The sequence below is a fragment of the Natator depressus genome, chromosome 15 (assembly GCF_965152275.1).
Source record: "Natator depressus isolate rNatDep1 chromosome 15, rNatDep2.hap1, whole genome shotgun sequence".
In the NCBI taxonomy this organism is placed as follows: domain Eukaryota; kingdom Metazoa; phylum Chordata; order Testudines; family Cheloniidae; genus Natator; species Natator depressus.
The window spans coordinates 13,117,335-13,136,651 of record NC_134248.1 but is presented as its reverse complement, the minus strand read 5'-3'; the positions used below and the strand labels follow the sequence as shown (position 1 = coordinate 13,136,651).

The 19,317-nt window shown below is 37.6% G+C and overlaps 1 protein-coding gene across 5 annotated transcripts in view; it reads left to right on the top strand.

Annotated features, from left to right (window-relative positions):
- The window catches only part of CABIN1 (calcineurin binding protein 1), a 211,117-nt gene that overhangs the window by 161,576 nt on the left and 30,224 nt on the right, over window positions 1-19,317 (top strand). For all 5 annotated transcript variants that reach the window (XM_074972749.1, XM_074972748.1, XM_074972751.1 and 2 more), the window contains 3 exons: window positions 1,498-1,594; window positions 3,085-3,729; window positions 4,548-4,622. In XM_074972749.1, coding sequence (XP_074828850.1) covers window positions 1,498-1,594; window positions 3,085-3,729; window positions 4,548-4,622 — 817 coding nt within the window. The remainder of the gene's footprint in view (window positions 1-1,497; window positions 1,595-3,084; window positions 3,730-4,547; window positions 4,623-19,317) is intronic.

Below are 19,317 nucleotides of genomic sequence, written 5' to 3'. Positions count from 1 at the left end.
TAATTTTAATTACATTAATTTTATTTGAACGAGTGTCATTTTAATGTCAGCTGCATATATAGGTAGAAAGGCCAGAATCTAAATATTGCAGGGTAAATTAAAAACACAGTAAAATTCCAGTTGGTTACTGAGAAGGAAATATGTACAGGATGAAGTTTTTAAGAAATTAAGGTGGATGGCAACAGGCTGTAGTGGCTGGAAGCATTACACAGCTCACTGTGTGTGAGCCTGTGAGTTTGCATATGGTGCAGTACGTTCATGTATATGTGATCACATGTTCAGCAAAGTTGCAGCCAAAAATATGTTAATTTTTAACATATCAAAAGTACTGGAGGACAGAAAGCTTTAAATTTATACCAGGCCAGTCCATGCTGTTTTCAGAATACAGCATAATCATTTACAGCTCTAAACTGAAGTTTAGAGTATTCTCAACTTATCTAAAATATGGTCCGCTTGTGCCAACCAGAGCAAGCTATAGCCTTGTGAGGCGTCTGTAACTGAAAATAGTGGGGTTTATATAGCATGTACCAATTACATTTGATACTTTTTGTTTTACTAAAGAGGGTTTTTCTTTATGACTTTAACTTAATTCAAATAAACTGTCAGTTGTAATAAATCAGAAAATTGTCATCTATTCAGTAATCATTCATTTGAAAAACAAAACAGAAAAAGGTTTGATTAGGTAAATACTATAAAAATACACATTACAGTTGGTGCATTTCTGACTAAATAAATGTAGTTTGTTTCTGCATTTGTAGCCAGTTCTGGTTAGAAATAGTCAACTTTGAGGCTGAAATGCTGTTTTTCATCACCGTGGATGGGTGAAGCTGGTTGCTGAGAACACTTTCTCTAAAAACTGTTTCTTTTAAAGTGAAATACACAATTATGAATTGCAACTCAGTGAGGCTTCTGTGGCACTTAATGTAAATTAGGATTTAATGTAAATAATCAATAGGAATTATATGCGTTAATTCACTAGCTTTTTAACTCTAGAAATCTGGATTCAAAGGCAACTTGGAACACAAGTCAAAATAATCTGCTGATCCTCCCTTAGCCTCAAATGGACATTTATCCATGTTACAAAAACCACCTCACAATTCAGCCTAATTCTGCATAATTGACATCCTCTGCTCGGGGGAAGTCCAGATTTTGACTAACAGAGATGTTGTAGGCCAGAATTTGAGGGATATTGAAAGAGTTGTATGGGAAAATTTGTACACCATTTCCCCACATTTTTCACACCTATAGATAATAGTATCAGCATCTTACCAATACAAATACCCCTCTCCACAAAGTGCCTCTCAAACTTGGGAGGGGTATGGGGGAAGTTTGAAGCAATTTGGTGTAGAAGTGTAAATTTTTGCTGGCTTTTTTTCCTGCAACATCTGTTCTAAACGGGTTTTATCTTTTTTAGAAAGTTTACATTTATTCTTGTTTTTAAAACCCTAGAACTTTTTGATGCTTAATTTCCTTTCTCATCTTCTCATTGTGGCATAGGAAGTACTTACGGGATGCAGATCGCCAAGTTCTTGCACAAAGAGCCTTTGTTCTCACAGTGAAAGTATTGGAGGACACACTCAACGAGCTGACAGAGGTAAGAAAGCATCTGTGCAACTGCCCAGAAAATTTCAGTGGTGCAGTGCAGTTGTGGCCTATTGCTCAGTCCTGAAAACCAGAGACATTCCTGAAGAGTGGGTTTGATTCTGCTTTTCCTTAAACTTGTGGAAGTCGGAAATAACTGCTCTTACCCCCACGTAATTCCATTAGTGTAAAAACAATGCTAGTGAGCAGAATCTGGCCCAGGATCTTTAGTTAACACGACCTGAGGCTCTGCTAGCAGAATAAACCTAGACTCTGTAGGTCTGGATTTGTTTCTTTAATACTTTTTCTTCAGAGCCACATGCATGTTATGTTGGTATAATTCAGATTCCAGTCATGTTGTGAAACGAATAAAAGAATAGCCATATGTCTCATGTCTCTCTGAAAAAGAGCTAAACGGCTGAATCAGTGAGCATCCAACATTCCATATTGTTTGCAAGTTAAGTCAGTATCAGGGCTTGTCTGCATGGGAAGTTCTATGTGGCAAGCCAGGGTGCCAATCTACAGCACATCAGCTTTTCAGTGGTAATATCCCATGTGGACACTGACACAGTGCAATGAAAATCCTAGAGTAGAGCACGCCAAGCTGCATTCCGGTTGCAATGTAGCAGTGTCCACAGTGATGTTACTGTGCAGCAAGCTAGTGTGCTGTAGATTCACATCCTGGCTTGCCATGCAGTAATTTGCTGTGTAGATAAGTCCTGGAACTTCGAAGCATATTAGGCAAACAAATCAAGGGAAGAGCTCTGGCCTAAGGATTTCTTTGGTTAAGAAGAGTACAAGCTCATAAACTTACTGAAAACAAGTTTGAAGGAGTTGGCCCTTTGCATGTACTGCAGTTCTTCCATCTGGGTGTAGTAAGAATGGCAGCAATAGCAGGTTAGACCAGCTGTGGCCTGAAAGAGGGGAAGGTGTCCTCTGGTGACATTCCAAAGGCAGATTTCACTACAGCAAAGCTACGACATTCAAATGTTAGATCAGAGTCCATGATACCTTTCAAGCCTCTAACCACAAGAGAAGGTTATGTCTTAGAAACCAAAATGAAGATTATGAAATTGATGTTCGTGTTTAGGTGCCAAAAGAAATGTTGTGGTTGCAGTACGATGGGGGAAATTTCTAGCTATTCTAGACCCTGATTTTACCTAATCAAATATACGGCATAGACTGAAGCCACAAAAGGAAATTTAAGGTTAAAATAAACCCGCCATAGCAATTTTGATCCAGTTTGTGCTATTGGTTCAACTGTGATCTTTTCCTCAGAATATTATAACCAGTCTTAAAGCTAGTGACTTGAGTTAATTTTAACACATTTTTTTAAAGGACTAAGCAAGAATGAATACTAAATAAACTCATTCTCTTTAGCACCAAAGACAGTAACACAACAATGGTCCTTATCGTCAGCCTTCATGTTACCTGTAGTTAGCTTTTCAAACACTAAGCTTCTTCTGATTCAGTGTTAATTAAAAAGGATGCTCTTTTTTTAAGGTATCAGAAGATCAAGGTTCCAAATCTTGTAGCCTTGCAGTAGGAAAGATGACAACAGACGTCTCCAACAAAGCTAGTGCTGAAGAAGGGAAGGAGGTTCTTCCCAAAAAGCCAGGCTTCTCTGATGGAGCAGTATGTGGTACTGAGAATGGAGTAAAAGAAGTGACCCAGGGACAAACCCTCAATGCTATGGACACATTGGAACAAGAGGATAAGAATGACAAGGAGATGAAAGAGGGCCACAGGCCTGGCTCAGTTGAGCCCATGGATTTTGATGGATATTCCAAAGACCCTGAAAAAATTGATTCTTCCTTTAAACATACTGAGCCAGATCGTGTTCAGTCTGGCAGGAACTCAAAGGACAAAACCCCTGAAAGCAGGACTGCAGAACTCTCCCTGGAGGAGTTAAGTATCAGCTCAAAACAGCAACAACAGCAGGCAGCTAAAGGAACTGTTCAGGCAGCACCTGTGGAGGAAGCTGTCCAGAGAGCAAACAGAAAGAGGAAGTTAATAGATGATGCAGAGTCTGGGAAAACTCTGTTACTGGATGCCTACCGGGTGTGGCAACAAGGTCAGAAGGTCATGGCCTATGACCTGGGCAGGATTGAGAAGATCATGTCAGAAACATACATGCTGATTAAACAGGCAAGTGATTTTACTATCAGTTCTACTTTCTTTGTAGATTTTGGGCAAACAGCTTCCTGTGTTACCTGAAGAAGAGCTCTGTGTCTCTCTCAAAAGCTTGTCTCTCTCATCAATAGAAATTGGTCCAATAAAAGATATTACCTCACCCACCTTGTCTTTCTTTTACCATTGTCATTTTATGAATCAGGTGGCAGGGAGTGAATATTAATCAAAATATGTCACCTATGTTAGGAACATAAATCCCTAATGCATCCTTACTTCGGAGCTCTTAATTTTTTGGAGTTGCATCATTCCTATCTATAAGGTAAAGTACATTAAAACAACTGCTTTTTAACAAACATTTCTGGTTTATGATCCTGCCAGAGAGGGTGCAAGGGGGACTTTTGCTTCCTTGGTCAGTAGGGTTCACTGATAGTGGATGCAGTTGGGTAATAGGGAGAGTAGGCCTTCAGCACCTCCCTGCTTAAAATTTTGCAATGGCTTTGTTAGCATAGAGTCTGAATCTGCCTATTGCACTGGTGACAGATTAATCAGTCAGCTTAAACCAGAGAGCAACAGTGAACACCATATCCAACAAAATATAAAAGGCACCACATATTTCAGATGGCCTCATACCATCCCACCAAACTGCCTCTGGGCAAGGGGGCACTTTGCTACAGAGCCTCTTGCCAGAACAAGGGCATTGTTTGCAAGAAGCAAAGTCATACCCACACTGTGTTGGAACTCAAAGGCCTGCTTCTGCTCCACTGAAATCAGTGGTAGATTTCCTGCCAGTTACTAAATCATACTGGCTTCATCAAGTGTCCTCCTTTATTCAGGTGGATGAGGAAGTGGCCCTGGAACAGGCAGTCAAGTTCTGTCAGGTACATATGGGAGCCTCAACACAGAAACAGGTAAGCACTAAACCATTCTTTCTTCCCTTTACCCTCATCAACACTGTTATTTTATGGTCTGATAGTTAGCAGACAAGTGTCTGTAAGCCACATAAGAAACATCTACTTCCTCTTAGCATTGTTTTTGAGGAACAAGTATCATTGGAGATCAGGGGAGGAGGCTTCACATTTTGAATGTTTAATCAAGTGTTTGTTGCTAAGGATAATTCAATTCTTATTTGTTTAACCCTTTGTCACATTTTCTCTTTCGTTGTCCATTGGCTGAAATGTATTTATCTAACCCTTTATACTCTTTCCCTTCATCAGTTTTTATATCAGTCATTACAAAGGCTGTTGCAGGATTATGATGACCTGTAATCTATTGCACAATTGAGTTGAGCTGATCTAAGGTGAGAGATGTAGGTAGCTAACAGTGGAAATCAGAGTGATTTCCATACCTTTACAATGACTCCTCTGTCTAAATCTTCGCAACCTTTGGACCAGCAGCAACAGATCTGAACGTATTGCTACATGTAAAGGTCTCGTTTTTCATGGTCACCCGGCAACTCTGTGGTTTCTGGGTTTCTACTCCAAGCAACAGCTGTGGAACCTGAAGGGAGATGGTTATTTACTTGCCCTTGGAGAGAGACCTAAAGCCAAGAAGAAATAGCAAACGGGTCAGTAGGTGTGTCCTACGGTGATTCACATTGCTGGCAAACCATAGAGTTGACAAAACCACAGGATTTTATGGTTCCTCGCATCAGCACACATGGATTAAGAGCAGAAACAGTGACTCAAAGTCCAACTAGAGAAAGTAAAATACATCTTGGAAAAATCCCAGTGCGTCTACTCAATAGCCATTACTCAGCTGCCTTATACGTTCTTTCAAAATATAAAAATCTAGCTATATTGTAGATTGACAGCCCTCAAAAATGTATTTACAATAAAACCAAATATGTTTGAAATATTTAGAGTCCAAGTTAGAAACTTTTTATTGCTTTAGTATGATATCAAGTGGTAGAGGTATTTTAAAATTGTAAAACTAGATACAAAAAGTGCCGCTGGCTGAGATTTTCTGCACCAAAAATGTAGAACTGTGCATACATACTGAGCAAAATTCAGCCATGACTTAAATATAATATATTCATCATTCATAAGAACTCTAAAAAATGGATGAAAGTGGTAAAGTTGTGTATCTTGTATTAGTTTGGTACTTAATCGGGGGGGCAAGATGAGTATAACTTTACGCACCAAGGAGTCTGGAGCAGGAAAAGAACTAAGAAGAGGATGAAAGGTAAGCTGGAGGGCTGCTTTCTCCTACACCTTTCCATTTAGTTGCTTTTCTTGCTACAATCCACACACATCTCCTAGATCGGTAAGCTGCACTCATTTTCACATCTACTGAATACCTAATCAGTACAAGTTACATCACCTGTTTTGCAGCTACTTAGACCACCTGTTAAAGTTGCTGATTTTGGCCCAGAGACTTCCTTTGTGGGTTCATCTACTTAGTCTCCTTACCTTTATGGCCAATTTTATGTGCATGCTTGTATGTCACAAGCTATAAAGACAAATTCCCCTGTTCTAAATAACTTTGAGACCCCTAGTTGTTAATTTCTTTCATCTATTCCACCAGTTTTGCTTATGATGCTGCCAAGGTATGTGAAGTGTCAGACCTCTTGTATGTCAATCCCAGAATGGTCCCTTAGCATATATGCTAACTATTTTTGCTAAACTATCCGTTTGATCTTGTATTTAGCTGTGGCACTCTAAGTACCTTTCCCAGACCTGAGAAAGAGCTCTGTGTATCTCAAAAGCTTGCTCTCTCACCAACAGAAGTTGGTCCAGTAAAAGGTGTTACCTCCCCTACTATGTCTCTCTAATCCCAGAAAGTGTTATTGAGGTTGATTCTCAAGGTTTTAGTTTTCTTAGTGTTGATTTTCAGCCCGAGTAACATATGTCTGGAGATGGTTTGTTTTAGCTTGCATATCTTTGTGGGTATGGAACAGCAAGCTGATGTTATCTGCAAAGTCAGGGTCTTCTATTTTCTGTGTGAAAGTCCGTTGCAAACCCCTGGGCTGTTTGTGGTTTTTCTCATGACCCAGTCGGTTACTAGTAGGAAAGTCATCTGTGACATAAGATGTACTTGTCTGATGCTGGTAGTTACCTTGAATGGCTTAGTCAGTTTGCTGCTATGTAATTCTTTGCATGTTCTATTTTCATAGAAGCTTTTGAAGAATAATCACAGATTTCTGGGAGATTTCCATAGTGACGCAGCAATTTCCAGTAGACAGTTCTATCCACTGTGTCAAAGGCTTTTTAGAAATCTATGAAATTCATGTAGAGCAATGACTACAATTCGATCAACAGTTCTATGATGATACGTGGGGTTACTGTTTGATCTTTGCATTACAGCCAGAATAACATCAAACTGCACTCTCTCTCAAGAAGGCCACAAATCTGTCACAATAGGAATGGGGATAAAGGTCTTTTTGATGAATGAATGGCTAACATGAAGGCAGGAGGGCTTCTGTGTCATTCATTTAGGGCTCTCACTAATTCTGATTCCTCAAAATAAATGTTTTGCTGTCCTTGAGATGGGACTTTTCTTATAACTTAGCCCTAGGCAAGATAACCAGAAATTCGCTTCTAGAATTAGTGTTAATCTATAAAAAAGAGAGGTCAGACACTAGAAGACAACTGAGCATATTGCACTTCTTCAGTCACACCACTTGAGGATCTTTAAACCTTGGCTTCTATTCAATTTTTTTTAATTAATCATTCCTTAGATGTAAACTGCCATAACCTAAATTAGAAAAATGAAGACCTGAAGCATTAGGATTACAGCAGCACTCATTAACTAAAATCCCTTTTCTTGTCTTGATAGAAGTTTGCCCTCTTCTGCTTGATAGTTGTATTAGAAACACACCTTTTATTGTTCAGGTGCACTTGTAAAGTTAGCATGTCAAACAGTGCCTCAGAGTACAATTGGTTTAAAGGCTTAGACCATTTGTCTTCACCTAGACCAACTTAATTTTTTTTTTCAATTTGGGAGTTTTGGTGAAGATATTGGTTTAATCTTTTATGCTGTAAGAATTCTTCCCATTCTGCTAATACACAATACTCCCTAAAAGTGTAGAATCTTAGAAGTGATAGTAGTGGATTTTCATTATTGGCATTATTAGCATTTATTAAAACAATTTTATTATATTCACAAGTGAACTCTTTCCTTCTCCTAGAAATAGAAGCAGACAAGAGAAGTAGGAGCAAATAGTCCAGTGGGCTAAATGTTACACTTCTCATATAGTTACAGGGATGCTACATTTTATATTCTATATCCAAGTGGTTTATGGTGTATTTTGCAATGCAGCTTCATATAAGAACCAATTTGACAAGTTCTTGAGAACTAATTGTTTGATTTCTTGAAGGAAGGAGGTAGAAAGAGGTGCAAGAGTCTCTCTTGATTTGATTTTTAGTGGAAGATCTTGTTCTCCATATTGACCCCATCAGGTAGCCAGTTACATTTTCCTGTTAAAACTACACAAATGACTACAAATAGAGCAAGTGGCAATACAGTGGGGACTTTTTCTCTTCCCATATAATCTACTCTTTAACTTGTTTCTTTATAAAGAAATCTGGGATCAGAAGGCAAATCATGTCTTTATTTTTCCTTTAAAACAAATAATTTTATAGTCATCACACTGATTTGTGACCTGGATTGTAAAACTAATATGCTGAGTAGTGAATTTCTTAAAACAAACCATGCTTTTGTTCAGAATGCATTGATTTAAATCATGATTTAAATCACCAAGTGGAAAGCCTTGATTTAAATCATAAATTTTAATCAACTTTTCCATTTGTACTTCAGTTATTTTCTAAAGAAAGGTGCACACTCGTTGGTTGTTATAACCATTAAAATATGTTGATTTACAACTAAACAGGGCATTTACACTAGATGTGGTACATCTTTTTGGTGTCTACAAACCACAACTCTCTCTATATATAGAATATAAGAAATTATATAGGTCAGTATTTTCAGATTCTTATTAACTGTACATTTTTAGTGTGTTAGAAAATGGTGAATGATATATTGCTTATTTACAAGCTTCTTGCTTGTGATTTGTGTGAAGCCTCATTGGGATGGTAACTGGAATTTAATTAATCACATAAAATGGCATATCAAATTTATTTTTATTAAACAAAACAACCTTAAATGTTTTCAAAACATAAACTTCTCTTATCAAAACATGTTTCACATTTACAGCTAAATGATTTATTAAACTGAGGGACTAACTGTAGTCAGTGAATTTAACTGATTATTTCAGGTCAGCCTGGGAAAATATTCAAATATACCTAAGTGAAAGTGACTGGAGTTTATGTTGCTAGTTTTGCCTAGCTCTTGAAATGAGACAATCTCTTAAATTAGACTGTCCTGTTATGCTATATTTATTAAGCTTGACCTCAAAAGTTAGATGTTTTTTCCTTAATTCTTTCTTTATATAGAAAAGCAGCCTTTAACTCAAAGTTTTATAGAGGCTCACAGATTCAGCATATTTATTTTTATTTAAATATTTTAAAAGATTATAATATGTTTTGTAAAACAGGTTTAATTTTAAAAAGAGAAACTTATAATTTAAATGACAATATTTAAAAAATCTGATGTAAATAAAACACTTTTTTTATTTTTCTTTCAAAAACAGTTGATTTTTATCCATCCTGCTATTGTTCCATACTGGAAATAACTTGCCGCTAAGTAGAGTTTTGAGAAGATTAGCATGACTAATTGAGTTATATTAGTTTTAGGATGCTAAGATTCTGGAAATGTGATTACTTTGCCACCAGATCCTCTAGCAAGGTCATTCATTATTCAGTCATGTAGCTAAAGTTTGAGATGGGAGAACAACAAATTTAGTCTTGAAAGCAACTATTAGAGCAGATTTGATATCCGAGTACACTGGAACAAAACTGGTTCTCCTAATAAGTCATTTCTAATAAAACTTACTTTCTAATTTAACATATGCCTTTCTTCAAAGCCTTCTAGGAACTCCCTTTTGGGAAGGTGGAAATCTGAATTTTAGAGATTACTCAACCCTGTAGTCTGTTTGACTCTCTTCTGCTGGGGATATGATCTTGAGTAGCATGGAGATGACATATTATTGCTAGTACAAAGCCATGAATTAATATGCAGGCACTAGAATATTTACTCTAAGGGACATCTGTCTGGTTCCAATAGAGTGAATCCTGCTTTATCTCAAACCAGCAAATATTTACCTCCTGTAAACAAATGGTGCTAATGTGTAAAACAGCAGGAGCCCAAGGAGAGAGGGCTATGTTACTGGAGGGTTTGGATGGGAAAATAGACTTACAAGGTTTGTGATTTTTCTGTTTTTATCAGTTTTTAACAAGCCAATATCTTGGGTTTTTTCTTTCATGACCACAGGTAGCACAGATTTTATAACTGTAACAGCCAGTCAGCATGCATATTTGTTCTGAAGGCTTTCACTGGCTGCTAGAACTAGTGACTGAATGGGATGTCCAACCAATACCTCTTTTTAATTTTTTCCAGCCTCATCAGGGAAGTTTTTCACCTGGATATTTGGCAGCATTGTTTTCAGGGTCATTGGTATTTGTCATGTCTCTTTAAAGATGAGCAGAAAATAAGTCAATACAAGTGTTCTAGTTATGCCAACCTAATCCCTGGTGAAGACACAGGTAGGCTGATGGAAGAATGCTTTTGTCAGCCTAGCTACCACCAGTCAGGGTGATGGAGTTCCTTCAGTAACTGAAAAACCCCTTCAGTCACTGTAGGATGCATCTACATTATGAGGTTACAGCAGCATAGCTCAGCAAAGCAGCTATGCCATTGAGCCCCTCTAGTGTAGACAACCCCTAAAGGTTTGTTTAACTGCTACTTCTCTTATGCGATCTTATTGGGTGATATGGCAGAGAGAAACATTCTAGTCACCTGAGAAAGTTAAGAGAAGCAGAGAGGATTTGAATCAGTTTATTTTTATTTAAATTTGGCCAGTCACTACAAATGCACTCGCCACCCTAGCTTGAAAAATATAGTACCATTTATTTGTTTATATAAGTATTTATTTGTATTTCCAAAGGACCAGGACCCCATTTTGCTAGGCGCTCTACAAACAGACCAAAAAGATAGTCCCTGCCCCTCAGTCTAAGTTTAAGACAAAAAACAACAGGTAGAGACAGACAGATGCGGGGCAGGAATTACTGATTAAAATGTATAGCTAATTGATTGACTACACTTGCAGTTCAATAGTAAAAATGTTCAAAAGACCAAATAGCCAAGCTTAGGCAATGTATTGCCAAAAGACAAAATAGTACAATATGAAAAGGAGATATACATACCCCTCCGTTTGGGAAGCAGTTCTTATCTTGCAGCATGTTCCCTTTACACAGTAGTGGTATTTCGAAGATGCACCCTCAAAATTACCTCAATTTATAACAGGGTTGTGTACAAGCCAAAAGGACTTCAAATGTCACCTAAGATCCAACCCACCAGTTTGTACAAGTGCCTTAGTTTGTTGTTCTGTACCTTTCCTCATCTCTTGTTTACCACATACAGGTACCAAGAGACATAAAGGCACCTCCCAAACTTGTACCAGGGCAAAACATTCATGTATCTTGCCTTTGCCAGTTTTGTATTCACTAATGCTAAAAGCTTCATTTAGCGTTGCAGAGTATATATCTTGACATAAATGAACAAAAGTTTTAACATTGCCCACATGCTAAATATAATATATTAATGTGGCGTGTCCTACACTTAACATATTGACTAAACAGAGTACAAGGAAACAATGAGACAATAGCAACCTTCCTACCAAATATCTTGGATCTAGAAGGAAAGCTTGCCTCCAATCTTTAGACAGCCTCTCTGGGAGTATACCTTTTTTAGTGCTAGGTCCTAGGCCTCTACTTATTTGGCCCTCAGCTCCACTACTCCAAGACTGGTCCCTGACTTCAGCACCACTGTTTCTCACTGTGACTCCATTGAGTCCAAAAAATGTATCTCTTGTTGGATACTTTGCCCTTTTGGGAGCTATGCAAACAGCATATGTTTTCAGTGACACAGGAAAGCCTTTTCAAAACAAGTCAGCATTATTAATCAACTGGAATACAGTATTTTAGGGTCTTTTGCTTAGAATGGAAAAGCAAAGCTTACACATGTCCATGCTGTCAGCACAACATGCTTCTTTGGTTCAAACACATCCAGAACTCCATCTCTCCCATAGTCCTGGGCAGGAGAGTTCTTATTGCAGCTTCCTAACATCTTCCTTCTTTGTTTCAAGCTCTCGTCATGCTGCTTTCTTGTGTTTTGCATCCCTTGGCTGCCAGTTAGTTTCTGGTAGTTGGTCTTCTATTATCTCTCCAAGGTAACTCCATCCATATGTTGACTGTTCTTGAAAGTTCATTCATACCAACCCAGGCATGCTTACTTAACCAACATCCATCTCCTATTCCCTTGTCCCATAGGAGAAATTAACTTCTTCAGTCCTACTAGGTCACAATACAAAGTGAGTGGGAAAAACTATTCAAGTTCAAGAGCATGCATGTGGTGGCACCAGAGAAGTGGGAATTGCAGTAGTCAAACAGGAAATAATAAGACATGAATAATAATTTCAGCAAAAGTAGGGTCAAATAAGGACAAATTAAGGTAACGTTCAAGAGACAGACCTGTAAGATATGCAAAGATAAAGAAAGTTCATAGTAAAGGGAGATCTCTAGTATTTCTTGTTTTGGAAGTAGAGGTAAGGTATAACTTAGTGGAAGTGAGTAGAATAAGAGTCAAGGGAGACATTTTCCTCAGAGAACTTCAATTTTAAAACATTCAATAATAATAAATTATGGTGTTGTAAACCAAAGGGACTTAAAAGGTTAAGACAGACATATAGATGGGAACTGAAAGATTAGAGAGAGAGTCAAAGAAGATGTAGACTGGATTGTTTTCTGCACAGAAGCAACGTCAAAAATTTATTGTAGGGCAATAAGAAATTTATTTTTGTTTTGTCTGAATAATTTTTAATCCTAATATTGAATGCTAGCTAAAATGATCAAGGTCCATTTTTGAAAATTGATTTATTTCAGTTACTTTCTTACAGGAATTCTGCTGTGCTTCCTTACATTAAGATTTTTTTTAAAAGCTCTTTTTTTTTTCTTATCATTAACAACATACATGAACTGTCAATACACATATTAAAAAATCTTTTTCAGAACCTGTATTGGTTACCTTTCAAAAGACTGATTTGTTTAATCACTTCTTATGATTATCTGTGTATTTATTATCTTCAGATTTTAAAAATGATAGCCATGCCATAAAATCTGCTTGAGCCTGTTGTAAGGCTGCCTGTCTCTCCTCTCTCCCCCAACCTCCCCCTCCCCCCCCAACTGAAAGTATTTCCCATACTTTATTTCTCTGTGCCACTAATTTTAGGGAAATCTATACTTTTCCAAAAAGGAGCTATCATACAACTGGCTGCTAGCAGTAATTGTATTAAGATACCATTGTATCGATGCAAGGTATTAAAGTAAAAACAAACGAATATGTTCATATTTTGATGACGATCTTGAACTGGACAAAACGTGCAGTAGGTGCCTCAGTGTAGACATAAATACAATCCTAGAACACTAGATTTCCAGTTTCACAAAATGTAAAGAGGATTCACTTTAGTTAAATAACACAGATGCTCCATGTTTCTAAAACGTAATTATATCTACTTTTATACTTTTGTAAATTGTTTGGAAGAGGTTTTCTACAGCAAGTCCAGATTTACTCCATTAAGGCCCCAGGAACTGGCAAGTGTATATGAGTTTAAAGAAGTAAATATGTGGTGGTGACATAAAATGTAAACTAAAACAAAAGATTGTTATGGAGCATTTAATTTCTTCACAACATTTCTTGGTCACTCATTTGCTGAGAGAGAGTCTGCTGGTCATTAACACATAGGGAAAGCCTCATCTTTTTTAGCTAAGCAGTTGCTTGTCCTCTTGCTGGAACAATTTGGGTTTTTCCTCCCCATCCAGTGAATTGGTTTGGTTGATGAGAGAATATGGGCAGTACTTATTGGGATGGATGGGGTGGGGTATATGCCACACACGCTTTCTACATACATATCGAGAAACCATGACAGTGAATCATAGGAACTTAAGCATTAGAGATGGAAAAGGCACTTTAGATCATCTAGTTCATCTTCCCTGCAGATACAGAATTGTTCCTTTCAATATATTTTCTAATACATTGTCCAGCCCACTGCTCTAGAGAGACTATTCTGTAGTATGATAGGTCTTACCATCTGAAATTTTTTTCTGATATCCCACCTAAATTTTCTCCTTAATTTCATCCCACTGCTTAGTTATACCCCTTTGTACCACTCTAAATAGTTCTTCTCCCTTCATGGTGTTTATACCCCTCAGAAGGTACTCTTAGTTGTTTAACAAAGCCATATATTTTTAGATCTAATATTTTCTTATAGTCTCTGAAGTCAATTGGATTTTAAGCACGTGCTTAAAGTTAAACATATGGTTAACTACTTTGCTGACTTACGGCCAAAGAAAGGAAATACCTTCTCCCTGCTCTAAGACTTGTTGCTTCTATGTGAGAGAGGCAGTGTGAGCTACTGAGTAAGGTACTGGACTAGCACTTGGGAGAGAGGGGTTCTAGTCACAGCTCTGCCCCAGACCTGCAGTGTCACCTTGGACAAGATACTTCACTTTCTGTATCTTTCTCCTCCTACCCTTTGGCTGTCTTGTCTGTTTAGATTGTAAGAAGGCAGGGACTCTCTTGATATGTTTTTGTACAGTTTCTAGAACACCGCAGACTAAGTCGTTGCTGGCGTCTCTCAGCCCTGCTGTAATACAAATAATATATAGAATCCATCATCACATTGGCCTTTTTTGCCACTATATTATATTGCAAACGCCTACTTAATTTCTTGTCCATATCTTGTCTAGTATGCCATTCTCTTCCAGTTGTATTGCTTTCTAGCTTTCTCCCTCTCCTTAAATATCTGTTTCGTATTTTTTTCACCACAGGTATACTTTTTGCATTTTTCCAAGTTTTGTTTTATTTCCTGTCCACATATCTAATGTCCGAAGGAGACTCTCTCAATTATTTTTGTCCTCAATACTTCCCAAGTTACCAACATCTGTGAATTTCATAAATATATTGTTTACTTCCACTTCTGTATGTTTCATGAAAAAGTTAAATAAAACCAAACTTAACACTGATCTCCTGTGGCACGCTTCCTAATCTCTACATTATTGTTTAACATTACTCGCTTTAGGGTTTTTCAGGCAGATTTCATTCTATAACAAAATTCATATCCAAACGATTTTGAATTCATCTCGTAAGTAGGATTTTCCAAGACATTGTATATATTAAATGTTTCTGAAGTCCAAATATATTGGACATTATGCATTCTCTTCATACACTGATTTTTTTTTTTGACCGAACTACACGATCAGGTTTGTCTGGCATTGTTTGTTTTGTATAAACCATTGTTAATTGTTGTTAACAGTTCCATTATCTTCTAGTTATGTAATGATTCTCAGTATTTATTTCATTGTTTCCCTGCTGTGGTCATTTTTATGAAACCAGCATTACTAAAGAATACAGACTGTAGAATGTGAATGTTGTATTTTAAGATAATGAGAATTAAATACGTAATTTCATAGCCCTTATGATTGTGGAGAATCCTAAAGGCTCGAAAAACAAATCCTAAAAGACATTTTGATGGGGGGGAAAAAATTGACGAGCTCTAAACAAAACCCCAAACCTCTTTTCTCCAATTCATCCTTCTTCCTCACAATATGGTGAGGCCATAAGTAAGGGGGCAAAAGATGGCCTTTTGATTAAAACACACAACTTGAGAATAAGGAGACCAGAGTTGTATTCCAACCTCGTTCATAGACTTTGAGAGACCTTTGTTGAGTCACTTAACACCTTACTTCATCATGATAGAATGTTGACTCTTTCTTGGAAGGAGGTGGGCTGTAAGAAAAATACATTAATAAAGGTTTTAATTTAAGGTGGTGATAAAGGTACTAGCTATATTTATATATAAGGAGAGTTTTTGTGTAATGGCGTTTGGTTTTCTTCTGAGACTAAGAGACTCTCTTTAAAAACTGAATTATATGAAGTATAATTGTTTCCACTGCTTGACCCAGATAATTTTTGAAGGTAAAAAAGCCAAGAAAAACTGGAGCAGGATGGAAAAAAATCCCTCTGTATCTGATCTGAAAATACTTCACATTTTCCAGTCTTTTCTGAGTGTGATGTAGCTGAAAGGGCTAATGTGATCCTTGGATGTATAAACAGAGGAATCTCAAGAAGCAGTAAAGAGATTATTTTACCTCTGTATTTGGCACTGGTGCTTCCACTGTCCAGTTCTGATGTCTACAATTCAAGAAGGATGTTGATAAATTGGAGAGGGTTCAGAGAAGAGCCACGAGAATGATTAAAGGATTGAAAAACATGTCTTTAGGGATAGACACAAGGAGCTCAATCTGTTCAGTTTAACCAGAGAAGGTTAAAGGTGACTTGATCAGTCTATAAGTACCTCTGTGGAGAACAAATATTTGATAATGGGCTCTTTAATCTAGCAAGGAAAGGGATAACAAGATCCAGTGGCTGGAAGTTGAAGGTAGGCAATTTCAGATTGCAAATAATAGTGTAAATTTTAACATCACTGACAATTTTGAAATAAAGGTTTGCTTTTATTTATTTATATTTTTAACAATTTGCTCTACTGCAAAAAAAATTCTTTGGCCTGTGTCATGCAGGAGGTCAGACAAAATGACCACAGTGGTCCCTTTAAGCCTTGGAATTTATGACACTTTCCTTCTAGCTGCAAAAAAAAAAAAAAAAAAAAAAGTAAACTTTGACTATTGTTTGAAAGAACAAAAGGAATAAGATACTGCCCTTGTCTCAGAAAAGGAAATAAGCAATTTTTAAATAAAAATGGTAGCTTGAAAGAAGTAGCAACTGGTGAAGTAGGGAGAGGGAATTTCTTACAGGCTTTTCCACTGACTATTTGAGATCGAAGTTCTGAAGTTAATGTGACCAATATAAACAAAGTGTTGCACTCTTAAGAATGTTAGAACATCTGTCTCCTTTCTTCACTTCTCCTAGGCAGGTACTTACAGATAGCACTTTTATTAACATAGGAACAGAAACTTGTGACACTTATATTTTAGGTTTTTAAGGCCCGACTTGACAAAGCCTTGGCTGGGATGATTTAGTTGGTGTTGGTCCTGCTTAGAGCAGGGGATTGGACTAGATGACCTCCTGAGGTCTCTTCCAACCCTAATATTCTATGATTCTATATTGTATGGTCACAGTTACAACTCTATATTTTCTAAATTTTCAATTTACCTCTTTAATCATAATTGAAATTGTGGCATGGCGAGTAGCATGTAGAGGATAAATAGAGCTTCCTTAGCGATGTGCAGATGTTGGGTATATTGTATATTACCTAGGCTTTCAGAGCTGTTGAGATAAATTGTTTAAGTTACATAAATGAGTTAAAAATTTATAAAATATTGCAGGCATCTATTTCAGACCTAACTGAAAAATATAAAACAGGTGTGTCCAAAATATAAATCTCCAAAGTGTAGATGTGTGTCTCTTACGTTTCAGAGTAGCAGCCCTGTTAGTCTGTATTCGCAAAAAGAAAAGGAGTACTTGTGGCACCTCAGAGACTAACAAATTTATTTGAGCATAAGCTTTCGTGAGTTACAGCTCACTTCGTCAGATGCATTCAGTGGAAAATACAGTGGGGAGATTTATATACATAGAGTACATGAAACAATGGTGTTACCATACACGCTGTAACGAGAGTGATCGCTTAAGTTGAGCTATTACCGGGGGGGGGGGGGAGGGGGGGGAACCTTTTGTAGTGATAATCAAGTTGGGCCATTTCCAGCAGTTGACAAGAACATGTGAGGAACAGTGTGGGGGGGGGGGGATAAACAAGGAGAAATAGTTTTACTTTGTGTAATGACCCATCCACTCCCAGTCTCTATTCAAGCATAAGTTAATTGTATCCAGTTTGCAAATTAATTCCAATTCAGCAGTCTCTCGTTGGAGTCTGTTTTTGAAGTTTTTTTGCTGAAGAATTGCAGCCTAAAAGTTGCATCCAGTGAAGTGAGCTGTAGCTCACGAAAGCTTATGCTCAAATAAATTTGTTAGACTCTAAGGTGCCACAAGTACTCCTTTTCTTTTTGCGAATACAGAGTAACACGGCTGCTACTCTGAAACCTGTCACCTTAAGTGATCACTCTCGTTACAGTGTGTATGGTAACACCCATTGTTTCATGTTCTCTGTGTATATAAATCTCCCCACTGTATTTTCCACTGAATGCATCCGATCAAGTGAGCTGTAGCTCACGAAAGCTTATGCTCAAATAAATTTAGTCTCTAAGGTGCCACAAGTCCTCCTCCTCTTACATTGTAACTCTTGAAAGCATGGAACCATGCATGTGCACAGCACTAGTAACATGATGTCATTATAGCAGCCTTTCCCATTGGCTACTGCAGGGGTAGGCAACCTATGGCACGTGTGCCAAAGGCAGCACACGAGCTGATTTTCAGTGGCACTCACGCTGCCCAGGTCCTGGCCACCAGTCCGGGGGGCTCTGCATTTTAATTTAATTTTAAATTAAGCTTCTTAAACATTTTAAAAACCTTGTTTACTTTACATACAACAACAGTTTAGTTATATATTATAGACTTTATAGAAAGAGACCTAAAAATATTAAAATGTATTACTGGCACGCAAAACCTTAAATTAGAGTGAATAAATGAAGACTCGGCACACCACTTCTGAAAGGTTGCTGACCCCTGGGCTGCTGCATAAGAACCTAACATAAAAACAGTCATTCTGAGTCAGACCAATGGACCATCTAGCCCAGTATCCTGTTTTCTGACAAAAAGAACAGGAGGACTTGTGGCACCTTAGAGACTAACAAATTTATTTGAGCATAAGCTTTCGTGAAAATACAGTGGGGAGATTTTATATACACAGAGAACATGAAACATACAGACTAACACGGCTGCTACTCTGAAACCTGTTTTCTGACAGTGGCCAATGCCAGGTGCTTGAGAGGGAATGTACTGAACAGGCAATCATCAAGTTATCCATCCCCTGTCATCCACTCCCGGCTTCTGGCAGTCAGCAGTAGGGATACCCAGAGCATGGAATTTTATCCCTGACTATCTTGGCTAATAGCCGTTGATGGATCTGTCCTCCATGAACTTATCTAATTCTTTTTTGCACCCAGTTACAGTTTTGACCTTCACAATATCCCCTGGCAACGAGTTCCACAGTTTGTCTGTGAGTTGTGTGAAGAAGTACTTCCTTTGGTTTGTTTTAAACTTGATGCCTGTTAATTTCATTGGGTAATCCCTGGCTCTTGGGTTATGTGATGGAGTAAATAACACTCCCTTATTCACTTTTTCCACACCATTAATGATTTTATAGACCTCTATCGTATTCTTCCTTAGTCATCTCTTTTCCAAGCTGAAAAGTCACAGTCTTATTAATCTAGCCTCCTATGGAAGCTGTTCCATTCCCTTAATTATTTTCATTGCCTTTCTCTATACTTTTTCCAGTTCTAATATATCTTTTTTTGAGATGGGTGTGATCAAACAGGCATGCAGTATGCAAGGTGTGGCCATAACATGGATTTATATAGT